Source organism: Rhipicephalus sanguineus, chromosome 1 (genome assembly GCF_013339695.2).
Source record: "Rhipicephalus sanguineus isolate Rsan-2018 chromosome 1, BIME_Rsan_1.4, whole genome shotgun sequence".
Lineage (NCBI taxonomy): Eukaryota > Metazoa > Arthropoda > Arachnida > Ixodida > Ixodidae > Rhipicephalus > Rhipicephalus sanguineus.
The window spans coordinates 304,720,644-304,736,287 of NC_051176.1; the positions used below are offsets into that span (position 1 = coordinate 304,720,644).

General features: G+C 46.4%; 1 protein-coding gene across 1 annotated transcript in view; it reads left to right on the forward strand.

Annotated features, from left to right (window-relative positions):
- Nucleotides 1-15,644, forward strand: part of LOC119379395 (DNA-directed RNA polymerase II subunit RPB2) — a 206,289-nt gene that overhangs the window by 25,520 nt on the left and 165,125 nt on the right. The window contains exon 4 of the mRNA XM_037648714.2: nucleotides 10,070-10,289. Coding sequence (XP_037504642.1) covers nucleotides 10,070-10,289 — 220 coding nt within the window. The remainder of the gene's footprint in view (nucleotides 1-10,069; nucleotides 10,290-15,644) is intronic.

A 15,644-nucleotide genomic window follows, 5' to 3' on the forward strand; every position in this document is an offset into this window, starting at 1 on the left:
CACCTAATATATTTAGCAGCCACTAGCTTGGTAATTATGTCTTTTTTTTTTTCAGTTTTGAGCCTGTCGTCGTCTTTGCCTTGCTTCTTTGTGAGCTGTCGTGCAGCTCTGTCTGTCGTCAGTTGTGGTCAACTTCTTTCAGTAATTTCTCTGTGTTGCGACCAGGCTTCAGTCCTAATGATTTCAATATTTTGGTGCATGTAGTACAGCCATCATTAAATGAAAGAACAGCACCCACTGTCTCAATCCTTAAGACGGAAGCATAAACAGAGACAACAAAGACGCTGTGACACAATTTTGCTGAGCTCAACACTTCCACCGCACAGTTTGCATTCACAATTCTGTCTAATTGTATCATAGATAATATCCATGTTCATTAGAGCATACCCGTTGTCAACCTGCACGCGATTCTCCTTGAAGGGTGCTGAAAAGGCTGAAAGTTTTGATGTTGAAAAGATTGCTGGTTCAGTGTTCGGCGCCTCAGTACATCACTGGAATTCATTCGCATTTGCAAGGGAATTGTATTGATTGCTGTGAAATTTACGCTTGCTGAAGACCTTCTTTACCTTCGGCATCTCAACTTATTGACAGGCACGACAGACACAAGGTGCAGTGGAGCTGCGAACTAAAGGAGTTCGAACAGACGCAAATAAAAAACATGCACAGCATTTTCGGATTGCCTTAGCTGCAAAATCAGGTATTCAAAAGTTACTCGACAATGTCTTATATATAGTTGACTCTAGGAAAGCATTCTGGTTTTCGAACAGGAAGTCTTTTTTTAGAAAAATGGATAGAGTGCATTCGAGGAAGCGTGTTCAGGGGGCTTGGTCACCCACTACAGTCAACGTCCGATTTTTCGGACTCCCTAGGCACCGCGAAATTGTCCGAAAAATCTAATTCATGCTTTTTTATTCCCCTCAAGCGGTTAAATCGCCACAACCACGTCCGAAATAGCTTTAATGCTTCCCACTACACTTACCAGGCATTTTGATGTGCGCCCAGGCTCGCGTGAATCATTCGGTACCTGCCACGAACGTCGCTTAACTATGTGCCAACCGCCAATTGCAAACTTGCGTCTCGTGATGATCACTGCCGATAACAGCAAAGCGCAGGAAAAACTGCGACACTCTGGCGTATGGAGCGTTTGGAAACGTTGACGCGGAACACAAAGGCTGTGGGGGGAGAGTGGACAACTCGTCCAGCTTTCCACGATGCGTGTGTGCAAGTAACTACTGTACTAAAATCTCCGCCAACACGCAAAATTTGTTGCCACATGAAGCCGATCGTTCCTTGTGTGCAGCACGTCACTTGCTAAGCTGACGCCGTCACTGTAGGGGCATTTGCTGTACCGTGTGCACGTGTTTGCCGTGAAAGGGTACATTATACCCATTCCGTTCTTGACAGCATACAGGCGCGGTGATGGCAAGCTGCTTTCGTTCGTGAAGGCAACGCATGTGTGCGGCGCATTTAGCGGTCTCACACAAAGAGGCAGCATGAACGGCAGCGCGGCGTGTTTGGGTTGTCTCCTATTAAAGGAGTGGTGACAGAAAATTTTTGAACCTCTGTGTTTTGCTCTTAATCAGTGGCTACTGACTCGTTAATAGCGGCAACGAAGCTCATTTGCCCCAGCGTGAGACGAATGTCTAATTATATGCTCGTATGTTATGACCAGAGGCAGTTTCGATTTTGAAGAGCACTCGGTGGCGCTGTGAAGTAATCAGCCTACTTGTTAACAAATAATAAGGTGACTGCGAGAGCCAGTGACGTCACTGGCCAGCTTCTGCTAAGTTGTCAGCGCCAGTGTTTCGTCTGCTGTGTTGAGCGTTGCGGTTTCTTGTTTCCTCAATCGGTAAACTACGTTGCTTGTCTGGTGCGGTGATGGACAAAAGAGCTGGGAGGAGTGTAAAAATCAGTCAGAAAAGCTCCATTCACCTTGGGTTGATGGCCATCTAACACAGAATCGTCCCCCTCTGTTTTCTGACGAAATAGTTTTTCCATCCATCCATGCAGCAGTAGCAGCAGCTGTGAAGCCGGTAGCAACGTCTAGTGGCATTTTGTTGAACTACAATAATTTTTTTCCTCTTTTCTTTGTCACATTGCTGTTCTTGTAGAAAAAAAAAAGCAATGAGAATACTGTGAGTTGCTAATTATCTCGCTGCTAATGCTTTACGCAGAGTCAGTAAGCGGGTAAGTCGCTGCAATGTGTATTTTGTAAGGGTACTTACTTGGGCTAGTTGGTATCTATTCATTATTAGGTTACTGTGCACCACTTTGAGGACGAAGACAGAACCTTGCGCTTGTGTTCGTGTGGTTCAGTCTTCGTCCTCAAAGTGGTGCGCAGTAACGTAACAGTGTATTTTGTAGCACGGCCGCCTGGATCGGGGTGCGCGGCGGCGTTGCTCCGGCCGTCCCATTCAGACGGAAGAGGCGTAATTGCAGAAAGGGGCGTGACCACTCCTTTCGCCGCACCGCGGCGCGTGCCTTCTACCCCTCCATTCCTTTGCTATCTATGCGGGAAGATTTGCGGCGCCTTGAAGATATAACTGTGGGTTAGCATAGCACCTCCCCCACCCTCACAAAAACGCACATAAAAGGATGGATGGCGGCTATCGCTATATTCTTTATTTTTTGTGTGTGCGCGCCAGTCCCTGTCGTGATGATGGTGCCCGAAGCGAAAACACCCATCAGTCACTTTTCAAGAAAATTGTTTTCGTGTTCTTAAGTGCAGCATATCAGTAAAAAGTATGCATGCGAGGCAAAGCATGAGATTTATTAAAAACTCCCTTTTTTCTGAGTGCTTCCAGAATAGGGGAAACAATCCGAAGGTTGGTTCCGCTGCTTAAAGGAGGTTGGCGGATTTCTCTTGGGATGCTGTGGCCTCGAGTGCACGAGCTTTACATGCTGGAAGGAATGCCACTTTGGCGTCGAGGCAATGTAATCTTTCTTGGTGCTTGACTTACAGTACGGCACGTTTCTGAAAAACACGGTAAATTACACATTGAATCCCAACGCAGACTAAAAAACAAATTACTTGCCTGAAGTCAATGTGGTATGACAATGTGAAAATGCATATGAAAACATATATGCTAGTCGCAGAAAGCCATATCAGCAGCCGCTCAGCCAACGAACTGGTATATTAGTTCGAAAAAAAGGGCAAACAGCATGCACGCAATAATGGAGGCGGAAATTGGGGGACCCTTAAGCTTCGCCTTTAAGACTTAAATGCGACAGTGATATCTGTGCGCATACACACACGCACACGCACGTGTACACACACACACACCGCCGCCGACACCGGAATTACTGTGAAACGGGCTCTTTCATGCTGTCGCGTTAAAATGACAAGCGATACCAAAACGAGAAAAAGTGGCCATTGTGCGACCGACCCTTAGCTAATTCGCAGGCGACAAGCGTCGCTCATTGCTTTCGTGTTCGAATTCGCCTACATGCGGTCTGCGCTTAAATAAGAACATCGCATTCACATCACTGTCATATCGTGGGAACTTCAGAGTGCAAAGAGACGTGCCCACAACAAAATGTTGCCTATCATCGGCAAGGTGAAAACAACTACAGCATTATCATTACCGCAATTTAGTTTTCCAGCAACGTGATGCTCTTAAGACAGCGCTCGACTGCAGAACATAGCTATGCAGTGTCAACGACGAGCAAATGCATTTCCTTTAGAAAGAAGCATGGCGTGCGCTAATCCAGGCAGCCGTGGGAGAAATGAGCGCCAAAACAAACGATGAGAAACACGGCAAATCACGTACTCGGCACAATACATGTGTCATGGCACTTGTGTAGTGGCCGTGGTCATGGCATATGAACGCGCCACGCCACACGAAGTCTCCTAAGCACGCTGCTTGGCTCTATCTCGATCGTAATATGCTACAGAGAATAACACTCGCTGTGTAAAGCCCGATTAAGAATGCATAACAGCGTACCTTGATTCCAGTCACCACATGCACGATGTCCAATGTGCATTTTTCCAAACACATCTGCGGCTGTCTACGCTGTGGCCAGCGCGGCATCATCCGCAAGGGGGTGGGAGAAGAGCGCCGCATCGCGGCGCGCGGCTGAACTACCTCAGTTACATTTTTTCAAAGGGGTGCGCGTCGAATGGGACGGCCAGAGCAACACCGCCACGCGCCGATGATCCAGGCGGCCGTGTTTGTAGGTCTTTGGTTAAGCTATGCATCATCAGTTGTCGCTACCAGCGTTGTCTGTCTCGTACACGCCTCTGGCAACCCAGTCAGAACTCATGACGTACATTGTTTAAAAAACGGCCCCGCTCGATGACATCATCGCTTTTTGCTTCTATTTCCAATTCGGCACTTTCACGAACTTCAAAACTCAATTAAAATACTTTTTAGGCTGTATTTGTGACTGATATTGTACAGATGGCATCTATATGCACCCATTAGTGTGATGCAACAGTCAAATTGTGTCCGAATTTTTGTGTCGCCACTCCTTTAGGAGCGTCCAGTACGCTCACAACTGCTCTAGGCCACATCACTAGAGCAGTTAGCTGAAGACGCGTATAATAAAGGGTTGTCAACGATTGAGTCCTACTGGCACGTCTGCCGACTGCCGCTGCATGCCTATGTGCCTTTCCGGTGCTTATCCGTAAAGACGTGGCTGCACTGCGCCGTGATAGTGGCCCCTTCGGATTTTCGGTCTGCTTCACCCCATATCACTTAGGCACTGCGGCAAAGCTTACTTTCGGACTCTGTTCAGACTCTGCTATGGCTGCAAACGGATCGACTCACGAAAGTGTTGGTTCGAACCTATGAGATGATAGTCGTGGCAGGGGTGGGGGCTTCAATTATTGCCGTTTCGGGCCTTCAGTTTGAGCAGAAAGTCGAAAAAATCAGACGCTGAATTGTTTCAGTGTCCGAAATTTCGGACAATCTTATACATTCAAGTCTATGGGGCTTGTGATGGTGCCGCGAAATAGTCCAATTTTTCAAGCATGTCCGTAAAATTGGGCGTCCGAAAAGTAGGCAGTTGACTGTACTTGCTTTCAGAAAAACTATTTTTCAGACACAAAAAAACTTTCTAAGAAAAGCACAAATATGGAAAGTATACACAAAAGGACTCACCTTCCCAAATTACAAAGAAAAAAAATTCATTTTTTTCCCCAAATTTCGCCCTACCTGTGCCCAGTACTGACACAAAAATTTTCATTCGTCACTTTTTTTGTGTCAAATGAATGGCCAAACTCTCAAGAGTCTAGGAAGTGTACTGTTAAGCATGTGTGCACCCTAAAAAAAGTCACAGCTTCGCCGCAAGGGCGAAGCAATGAATGCGATAGCAAGAAACTAATGCTATACGAAGTGAGGCTCGTCAATGGATACTTTCAGTTTGAACAGCGCTCCTGTTGCAAAGGCGGCTGAAGCAGCGAAGAAAACTAGCGTGCTTCAAGTGTCGAGCTGTGACACTTGATAGTTCGCGCTCATCTTATGCTTGTTTGTTTAGCGGCGTCCCTTGAGCTCGGGTGACTTTCGTATGCTCCGTATCATGAGCGCGAACATCACGGTGAAAGCTTGAAACACCCCTCTTCCCCTCACCACGAGAAAACCGCACGAGCAGACAGCGGAAGGGTAAGGTTCTCCCTGTGCAAATAGAAGAAGAAGCGAGCGAGCTCGCCGACGACTTTTAAATGAGCCCGTCACGCTCCTAGCGCCATCTCGCTGGTAATGAAGAAACGCTTATAAGCGCCTGCCGTCTCTGAGTCCATCCAGTGGTAAAGGGTGTGTATATAACGCTCGCCGTTAGCTACGTGGAGGATCTGCGTTTCGTGGCGTAGTGGTTAGCGCCACTCGCTGCGGAGCAAGAGGTCGCTGGTTCAATTCCGCGCTTCGGAAGCATTTTTCTGAATTATTTTTTCTTTGGGGCTTTTATATATATATATACATACTTATACATATACGGTGCATGACGGCGATGGCAAAATCCAGCCGAGACTGTCCATATAATTGCTATCGCAATAAAAGTAATTACAGTATGTTTTTTAACCCTTTCAGTCCCAAATTAATTTATTTTAAATGTAAGCAACCGGTTTTTAAATTTTGAGATGTGCATGATCATGGTAACTAAAAAATGAAAAAACTTTGCTCACACTTTTGAATGAAGAGTAATTAATGTCAAAATTAATTTAGTTATTAATTAGTGTTTAATAATAATTCCATTATTTTTACTTAATTCACTACTCAAACAATAATTTAGATGGGATAGCATAATGCCCAATAGCCAACATTCCAATTTTCCACGCAAAACTAAAATAAATGCCCTATCTTTGCATGGTAAAAGAAGAAGCTGCCTCAGCGAAATGCGCGAACAGCATGACCGCTTCTGTAATTTCTTTGTTCACAGGTGACCTCGCTTTGTTGTACGTACCAGGTTGGCACCATACGTAGAGCAGATGCTGAGTATGAGCTCTTGAAAAAGAACAACGCTTTATCTTTACCAGGTGCTTGCTGAGTGACCTAGAAAATTGATGATTCCAATTGGAATCACTGGGCCTGAAAGGGTTAAAGGGACACTAAAGGCAAATAAGAATTCACGTCAGAGTGAAAGCTCAATGCATGACAACGTCTAAATCGGCAATATTATCAACAGCAGTGCCCTACTTACCGAGAAATTAAGCTAATTGTATCACACGATGAGCACCATGAGTGGGACATTTTGGAAGTGATCCCGATGACGTGAGAGAGCCCGACTACAATTAATCACTAGTAATCAAACTAGCTGCAATAAAGAAAGAACCTTCCGTGCATCAAGAGACGTAATAAAATGCTGCTTGTTCGTTTGTTTGATTCATAGAAAAAGGAACCTCTTTGGCGGTGCCATGGGGAACGGCGCGCGTGGTTCAAAGGTTCCGTTTTCGCCGAACTGTGCTGCGCCCGGCGCCCTGCTTCGTCTGCTTCGCTCACGCGGTAGCATCTCAGTGGTAGTTTCGGTATCGCGTACTGCCGCGTGTGTTTTGCATGCTCGTGAAAGTCGATCTGACAGAAAGTTTGACAAAATGCCGCATGCATGTGATGCTGCCGGATGCCCGAATGGTGCATGCCGCCAGTGCACGCCGCCGCTCAGTAAAGGCGGGCAACGTTGGGCACAGCAACAGTGACGTGGGAAAGACCGCTTTCATGCGAGTGAGTTGAAGTGTGCTAACGCGATGCAGACCACTATAACGTGATTATATTTCAAAATAAGCACTTCCTTGGCACAAAAGTAGCACTATGACGTTTCGGGGCCACTATTTCAACAATCAACGTCGACCTAATATTTGCCTTTAGTGTCCCTTTAAAAGCTAGTTTCGGTTCCTACTGTACCCTGATGTCACAGCTCGGTATGAGCTTCTCGTCACGTGGTCGCGCAAGATACAGCAGACTCTCAATAATTCAAACTCTGATCATTCAGACTTTCAGTTAATTCAAACAAATCCTAATTTTTGGTGGGCCCGCTATGTTCTCAATATATTTTAAAGCTGCTTAATTCAAACTGACCCACTGTACAAATTTGCTTCATTCAAACCTATTGCTTGTCCATGCCTAAAAATATCTGCTACATGCCATGGTGGTGTAGCTGTTACGGTGCTCACCTGCTGATCTGAAAGTTGAGGGATCGAATCCCGGCTGTGGCGGCCGCATTTCGATGGAGGCGAAATGCTAGAGGTCCGTGTACTTGGATTTAGGTGCATGTTAAAGAACCCCTAGGTGGTTGAAATTTCCGGAGTCCTACTGCGTCCTTCGTAATCATATCGTGGTTTTGGGACGTCAAACCCCAACATTTATTATTGTTATTATTAGAAATATCTGCTGCCCTTGTTGCTTCTAGCTGAACATTCGCGTTTTTATGTCATTAACAGTCACAAATAAAGCTGATTGCTTGCCTACAAAAGGGTCCTATTAGACAAACTGTGCGCATCAACATTTGCATGCTGACCGAGGAAGAAAAAGAAAAGCCGGAATGGTCTGGCCTTAGTTTATCGTGTGCTGAACGCTTCTTAGTCACTTTCGGCGCAGTACACTGGTGTTATGCAGGAAAATGTCCTAAGAATGGGAAGGGGCTACCAACTGTCACGTGACGCAACGCATTTCGTCCCTTAATTACACATGCATGCATGAGTTGTATAATAACGAGTATCGGTATAAACACTGACGTCTTAAAAACTTTACTGGTACTTGTGCAGAGCTGTCTGATGTTGCGACACCGAGAAACAGTAAACGCCAGAAGGCTAGTTTGTATGTTGCCCTGAGTCATATATATGAGAACTTCGATAATTCAAACAAAATCCTGAGGTCCCCTAGAGTTTGAATTATCGAGAGCCTACTTTATCGTGATGTTTTCATGGCCACTTTGCTCCGTGGCACTGTTGGTGAGACGCAAGTGGCCGTTTTTAATGTTTTGGTACCTGACATCTTCGCAGCGAGCCATGCTTGTGTGTGAAGTCACCAGAATTGACACTGTAGCCTGATGTCACGATAATGTCCATGTCAGTAGGTGTGCCATGCAAAAATCGACTTTAATGTCAAAATAAAATATCTTGTACAGCTGAACCCGGACTATATTGAATTTGACGGGGATCACAAAAAAGTCCTGTATATACATAGCTTTCACATGACGTCACAAACAGGTTCTCTGCGCTGGTACCCCAACATGGCAGCCACCGGGACTTATTCATCTCGTTAGAGAGTGTCTGCGCAGAGGAGGACACCCAGTCGTTCGGTCCTCGCTTTCTTTTGTGCTCTCCCTGCTTTCTTTTCTTTGCCAGCCGCGCCAAATGGGAACACAAAGGAACACAAGGGAGGGGATATGAAAGATGTTTAGGGGCACCAGCACTAATCTGACGGTGAGCCGTCAACGTTTCTTGCTCCGCGCGTTCGAGCAAAAGTTCACGCAGCATCTAAACCATCTTAACCCAAGATGTCGGCCACGGTGACGTCAGTGCAAGCTCTGTATGGGTAATTCGATATATAAAATATTTCATATATATAAAAAATATTTCAAGGAAATTTCAGAATTGTTCGATATACACAATAATTCGTTATATGTAGGTTCGACTGTATCAGCATTTACTGAGCTTCACACTTGCTCAGAGGTGTCTGTGTATACAGGAGATTTGTGTGGCAGAGTAAACTCAGCTTCAAAAGTTGGTGTCAGTACCCCCTTTAATGGGCACCTTGATGTCACATCTGCCAAGTTTTACAAGTGCAGAATAGCAGTTCAAATCTTGACACAAGAAAGAGGATCGAACATTTACTTTGGGGCGAGCATGCATGCCTCCCACTGCCGACGTTGCTCAGTAGCCTGTGTTGCGATAGCAAATGGCAGCAGTTATTGAGTAAACACTGTTCATGTTTATAGCACAGGGCCACATGTGGATGAAAGAAGAGACGAAGACATGGACAACTGTATTTTTAATTGCATAGCAAACACTCATATGCTTTTTACAATGAAATTGTATGCACACACATTAACTACTGTCATCTAATTGCACAAAAGTTAGTTTTGTGTGATGTCAAGGACACGTTCTGCATGATCCAAATAGTCCAGCTCTTTATCGTTTCGGGTGATTTGTGGCATGTTCAAACACGTTTCTGCATTTTGCTGTCTCAGCAGCTTCGGTTGTTCCTCTGGTTATTTTTGAGCCATTTCTGCCAGCAGCCACCCAGCCTTCAAAATTCAGGTCTGCAGCCACACTTCTCAGTGTATACCCAAATGACCTTCTATGCCTCACCTTACATTGTTGTCATGTTCATGCAAGTCATCACTGATGGAATAATAAGAAAATTTTGCTACTAATAATATATCCTTCCCAGAAGTGAAAATATTTAGTCCATATGTAATCATGCAGCCATTGGACCACACACCCGATATTCATGTTCAGTGGCAAAGTTACGGTGCAACATAGCTTTTTGTGAATTATACCTGCTCTAAAAGTTTTTGCTATCATTGGTACCTTTTGAAGCATTTGAATAAAAACTCTTAGAGAAAGGCTTGCCTTTAGTCATGACGGCCTCACTTTTGTCATTTTTCAATAAGTAAAAAATATCTTTATCTGCAGGTACTCGGCCCCACTTTACGTGGATATCACCAAAACAGTGTTAAAAGAAAACGAGGAAGCTGTGGAGACACAGCACCAGAAGACCTTCATTGGCAAGATTCCAATTATGCTTCGCTCCACCTATTGCCTTCTTAACAACCTTACTGACCGTGACTTGAGTGAACTAAATGAGTGCCCTCTTGATCCCGGGGGCTACTTCATCATCAATGGCTCTGAGAAGGTGAGCCCAAATTCACTTTGATCATGAATTGTATGAATTTTTTTGTGTAGTAGCGTGAAACTTTCTCTTGAAGTGTGCGGTGGCAAATGCTTATGCTGTTGTCTGTTTTATTGCGGTAGCTATCATGGGTATAGTGCAAATGAAAATTTGCCAATGGCATTGTCGTCGTCTCCGTAATGATTCATACAAGGAAAAAATTGCAGTAAGATCCTATCATGCCATGCAGCGGTATGCTGTGGAATCAACAGAAAGCATATGAGAGAGTGTTCTGCCTTTATGTCCATGTTGGAGGGGGAGTCGCTGAGCATGCCAGAGGTTGAGGGGGAGTGTGCGTGTCTCCTCAAAACTGAACACTAGCATTTTTTTAAAACCTCTTTTGAATATCGCCGTTTTCAAATTCAGTGATTCCACTCCTGCGCCAACTGTGCCAAAGTGTGCCAAATTGTATTTACTGCGCCATCCCAATAATATCGCTGAAAATAGCCCCAAACTGCGCCAGAGTCTCGCGTTTGGGGTCGTCTATCACCGGCAATCGCACCACCGGCGCGTCAGAACATGTGTAACTTGATCTTGGCGCCGTCAAAGTTACAACGATGGACCAAGAATTATTCCGCTGAATAAACAGCGCACGCGCATCCGTGCCGAGTAAGCCATGACGCCATGCACTGTTGTGCAAGTCGGCGCGACAGCAAAACGCGCTCTCCACGTTTTCTTGTGACGTCTATAGTCCAATCGGCAGCATGAAAGCGTGGCGACGATTGATCGGCAGATATCGCCTGTTCCAGAAACGCTCTTGATAGCTCATTTCAAGCATTGCACGGCACGTAATGAAAGCAATGCTCAGTGATAACTACACACGTGCCACTAAAATGTCTCACTTTTGTTTCTGGACATCGCGGAATGAAACCTGGGATCACTAGCAATAGATATATGGAACAATATAGAATTTTCTGTGCTTCGCATCTATGGAAGAGCACGTGAACGGTGAGAACGCATTGACACTTTTCCTCAGATATACTTTATCCATGGATCTTCATCCAGAAGAACTTTTTCGTAATTCCTTCCAGCAGCACATCCGGTTTGTAGTCACTGTGCGATAAATACCTCGTAATAGGCCCTGCCCTTTCGAGCTCGTGAGTGCTAGGGTTCAGATTCGAAATTTTTGCTTGCTTTTTTTAAAGAAAGTCAGTTTCACCGCAAGGGTGAAGCAATGAATGCGATATCAAAGATCCGATTTTGCGTAACTCTACAAAACGCTGGTGTAAGAGAATACGGCCGCTCCAGGGAGCGATGCTCTTTCCGCAGTGTGTCTTCGCGTTGAGAGCGCAGCGCGTAGAAGGGTGTACGAGCTGCCCGCTGAAGGCCAAACCATATATACGCGAAAATGCACGCGACAGCGACGAGCGTCGCAACGTAGATCGCCATCGTGCAAGCGGTCGCTTGGATGGGCAAACCCCATTCACGCGACGGCTTCGGCGAGCGATCTCCACTGTTGCTGGCATGAGGGCGTTTACTTGTACCAAAAGTGGCCCGTTGTCAGCGGTATGCAGTGTAAAATACGACGTTTTGTTGCATAATGGTACATAAAATGTTTATCATTGTCTTGCAGGATTTTCTTTTTTTTGATCTTATTACTGCTGTTACGTGCCCCCACGCAGCATCACAGACGGCGCAGGACTTGTAGTTCCCGTCCCTGAGGACTCGTAATGCACTTCCGCGTTGAACGTCAACGTTGCGCTCATCGCCGTTGGCCATGTTGATGAATGTTGTTGTTGGTGCGCGTCGATAAGAAAGTGGCGGCAACCAGTAGTACGTCACTGATGCATCTTGTTCCGGTGTTTTGCTATTGGCTACTTGAGCACAGCACTTCCAGGCGATGAGTGACTGATTCCAAATCTGAAAAACCGAGTGATCGCGCGATATCGACCACGCGACATGTCGCGCGAACGGCACATTTTGTCGCTCATAGCATCGCTCGTCGCTGTTGCGTGCATTTTCGCGCATATGGGGTTTGGCCTATGGCTGCCGAGATAGCACACGGGCCAGCGATTGCCGCTACGCCCTTAAAATCAAAGTTCAAAGTTGCTGTTCGAGCGACCCCCCCCCCCTTCGCGTCTTTTCATGCTCGTGCAGGACGGGCGGAGCGTTTCCTCTCTGCTTCGACAGCAGGCCTTTTGAGCGGGGTGATGTTATCATATGCGCCCTCTGAGCGACGGAAATGGGGCCGGCTTGTTTGATCTCTGCTTCATCTGCGTTCCTCGGCCCCGCTCGCACGCTATTACTCGCGGTAGAACATACGATGCACGGGGGGATGCTATCAGTTTGAACTTTATACGGGACATGACGACAAAAGCCCGTCAAGAGTGTCCATATAATTGCTATTGCAATAAAATGTGATCTCATTAATAAAAATATGCCTCCTGGTCGGAGCAGCCGCAGTTGCGTTTTAATATACGCAGCTATCAGTAATGGCCCGTCGCTGGTGGCCCACTGTGAAGCGGCTACGCCATGTTAAATGTCTGCCCCTTGCTTTCCAGGGTCAATAGGTGACAATTAAAAAAACTCAGTTTCTCTTAAGGGTGAAGCAATGAATGCGATACCAACAAATTATATTGTTATACGAAGTAAGGCTAGCAGCTAAATCTTTTGGATCCCATCTCGCGTAACTCATCAAAACGCTGGTTTAAGGAAATATGGCCGCTCCATGAACCGAAGCGGTTTTCTTGCTGTGAGTTCTATAAATGCAATGTAGGTGTTGAGAGCTCAGCAAGTTTACGAGCCGTCGCCTGATGCCTCGAGATAGCGCGCGCCAGCGACTGCACCCTTCGAGTGATGCAGTCCCCCCACCCGCACGCCATCGACTGCGTCCTTCGAGCGATGCAGTCCCCCCACCCCTCCCCTGGCGTCTCTTCATGTTCCTTACGAAAGACAGTTGGGGCGTTTCCTCTCTGTTTGATGCAGGAACATGTTATCGCATGCACTCTCCGTGCGATGGAGACGGCTGGGTTGTTTAATTTCCGCTTCAGCCGTGTTTGTTGCCAGCGCTCGCGAGCTTTTGCCCATGGGTAGAATGCGCGTGGTGATGTTAACAACTTGGACTTTATGCGGAAAAGTATGGCAATGGCGACAACAAAAACCCGTTGAGAGTGTCCATATACGTACAGTCACCGATTTTTCGGACGCTTTCGCGGCACCATCACCAGCCCCATAGAAGTAGAATGTATTACAACGTCCGAAATTTCAGACGCTGAAACTCTTCTGCGTCCGATTTTTCGGACTTTCTGCCCAAATTGCAGGTCCGAAAGGCATTATTTGAAGCCCCCACCTCAGCCGCGTCTATCATATCGTAGGTTCGAACCAGCGCTTTCGCGAGTCGATCTGTTTGTGACAGTAGCACAGTCCAAAAGTCAGCTGTGCCGCAATGCCCAAGCGTTATAGGGTGAAGTAGCCAGAAATTCAAAGGGGCCTCTATCATGGCGCCGTGCGACGATGTCTTTACGGATAAGCAGCGGAAATGCGCGGAGGCGTGATGGCGGCAGCTGGCAAATGCGCCAGTATGGCTTCATCGCCGACAACCCTTACGATAAGCGTCTTCAGTTAACTGCTTGGTAGTGCATGGGGCCAAGCGCAGTTGCAGGCATACTGCACGCATTTAATAGGCGAGAACCCCAATGCGCCACGCCGCCATTCTTGCTGCCTCTTTGTGCAAGACCGCTAAGTGCGCCGCACAGACGCGTTGTCTTCATGGACGAAACCAGCTCACCATTGCCGCACCCGCGTGCGATCAGGAACAAAGTGCGCATCACAAACCCTTTCATGATAAATGCGTGCGTACAATACAGCAACAGTACATTGACTGCGTCAGCTTAGTTGGCGATGTGCTGCACACAACTAGAAACGATCGGCTTCACACGGCAGCAACTGCTGCTTATCGGCGGAGATTCGGCGATGTGCGTACGCATCGTTTACATGCGCACACGCATCGGGGAAAGCCGGACGAGTCGTCCGCCCTTCCGCCACAGTCTGTTTTCTGCATCATCGTTTCCAAATGCTCCATGGGAGAAAGCCGTAATCTATCCCGTGCTTTGCTGGTATCAGCGGCGCTCATCATGAGATGCATTCTTGCAAGTGACGGCACGTAGTTAAGCGGGGTTCGCGGCAGGTACCGAATGTATTTGCGAGAGCCTGGGCGCGCACCAAAATGTCTGATAATTGTACTGGGAGGCATTAAAGCTATTTCGGACATGGCTGTGGTGATTTGACCGCTTGAGCGGAATAAAAGCGCACGAATTCGTTTTTTTGGACTGCCCCATTTTTTGGACGATTTCGCGGTCCCTAGGGAGTCCGAAAAATCGGACGTTGACTGTAATTGCTATCACAGTAAAACTAAAAAAAAATTGAGCTATTCCACTTTGTGAAGGGGATGATAAGCGAAGCTGTTTCGCGCACGGCACAGTGGTGACATGTTGGAGAACAGTTTGGTATGTAAGGCCAGGTTGTTAACAGCCATGTTGTTAACGTTCAATACGCAATATGAATGCGAAAGCCTTAGATGCTTCATCAAACACGAAAATTGACCGTTGGTGGCGTCAGTCGATTGATGCAAAAAATAATCATCACGTGATGGCGTCGTCATGGCATTATATATCGTGATGTCACGTGATGATGTCATCACATGACATCGTCCCTTTGCACTGCTTCCGTGATCGGTGCGCCGATCATGGAGGTAGTGCAAAATCAGGTGAGATGCATTAAGCTTCCAGAGAGGGAGGGAGAGGATCAACACATCGATCGAGAAGACGAAAAACCTGGCTTTCGGAGTCGTCTTAGGGGAATGCATTAGGGACAGTGGGATTCTTTAGCATTGAGGCACTGCTGTACATCACGGCATTTGTCACCACGTCTGCTGATAACCACATAGATGTATTTAGAGTGTTATTTCATAAAGTACAATTTTATTGATCCGGTATTCTGTTTATTTGCCAGTGTCGAAAATAATCACCGAAGAGGTTAATTCAGAACACTCAACTGCATGAGCCCTTATTTTTGCATTATGGAGTGAAATATGGAGTTCTCCTGAGATGATTTTTTCCATGAGATTTGCAATGAATCAAAATATTAGCTCTTCATAAGAGCCCCATAATAATTATTCAGGTGCTTAAATGTTAAAGGGGCCCTGCAACACCTTTCTTAGTTATATTGGAATAGTCTCATTATTGACGTATGACTCTTCACGAGTCATATGCCGCAAAAATTTTTCGAATCCGTCAGGTCTAAGTGGTGTTACCAAATTATAGAGATCACGTTCCGCAGCTTTCTCCCTCAACTCAACGCCGCGAGCGCGCAGAAAGCTAG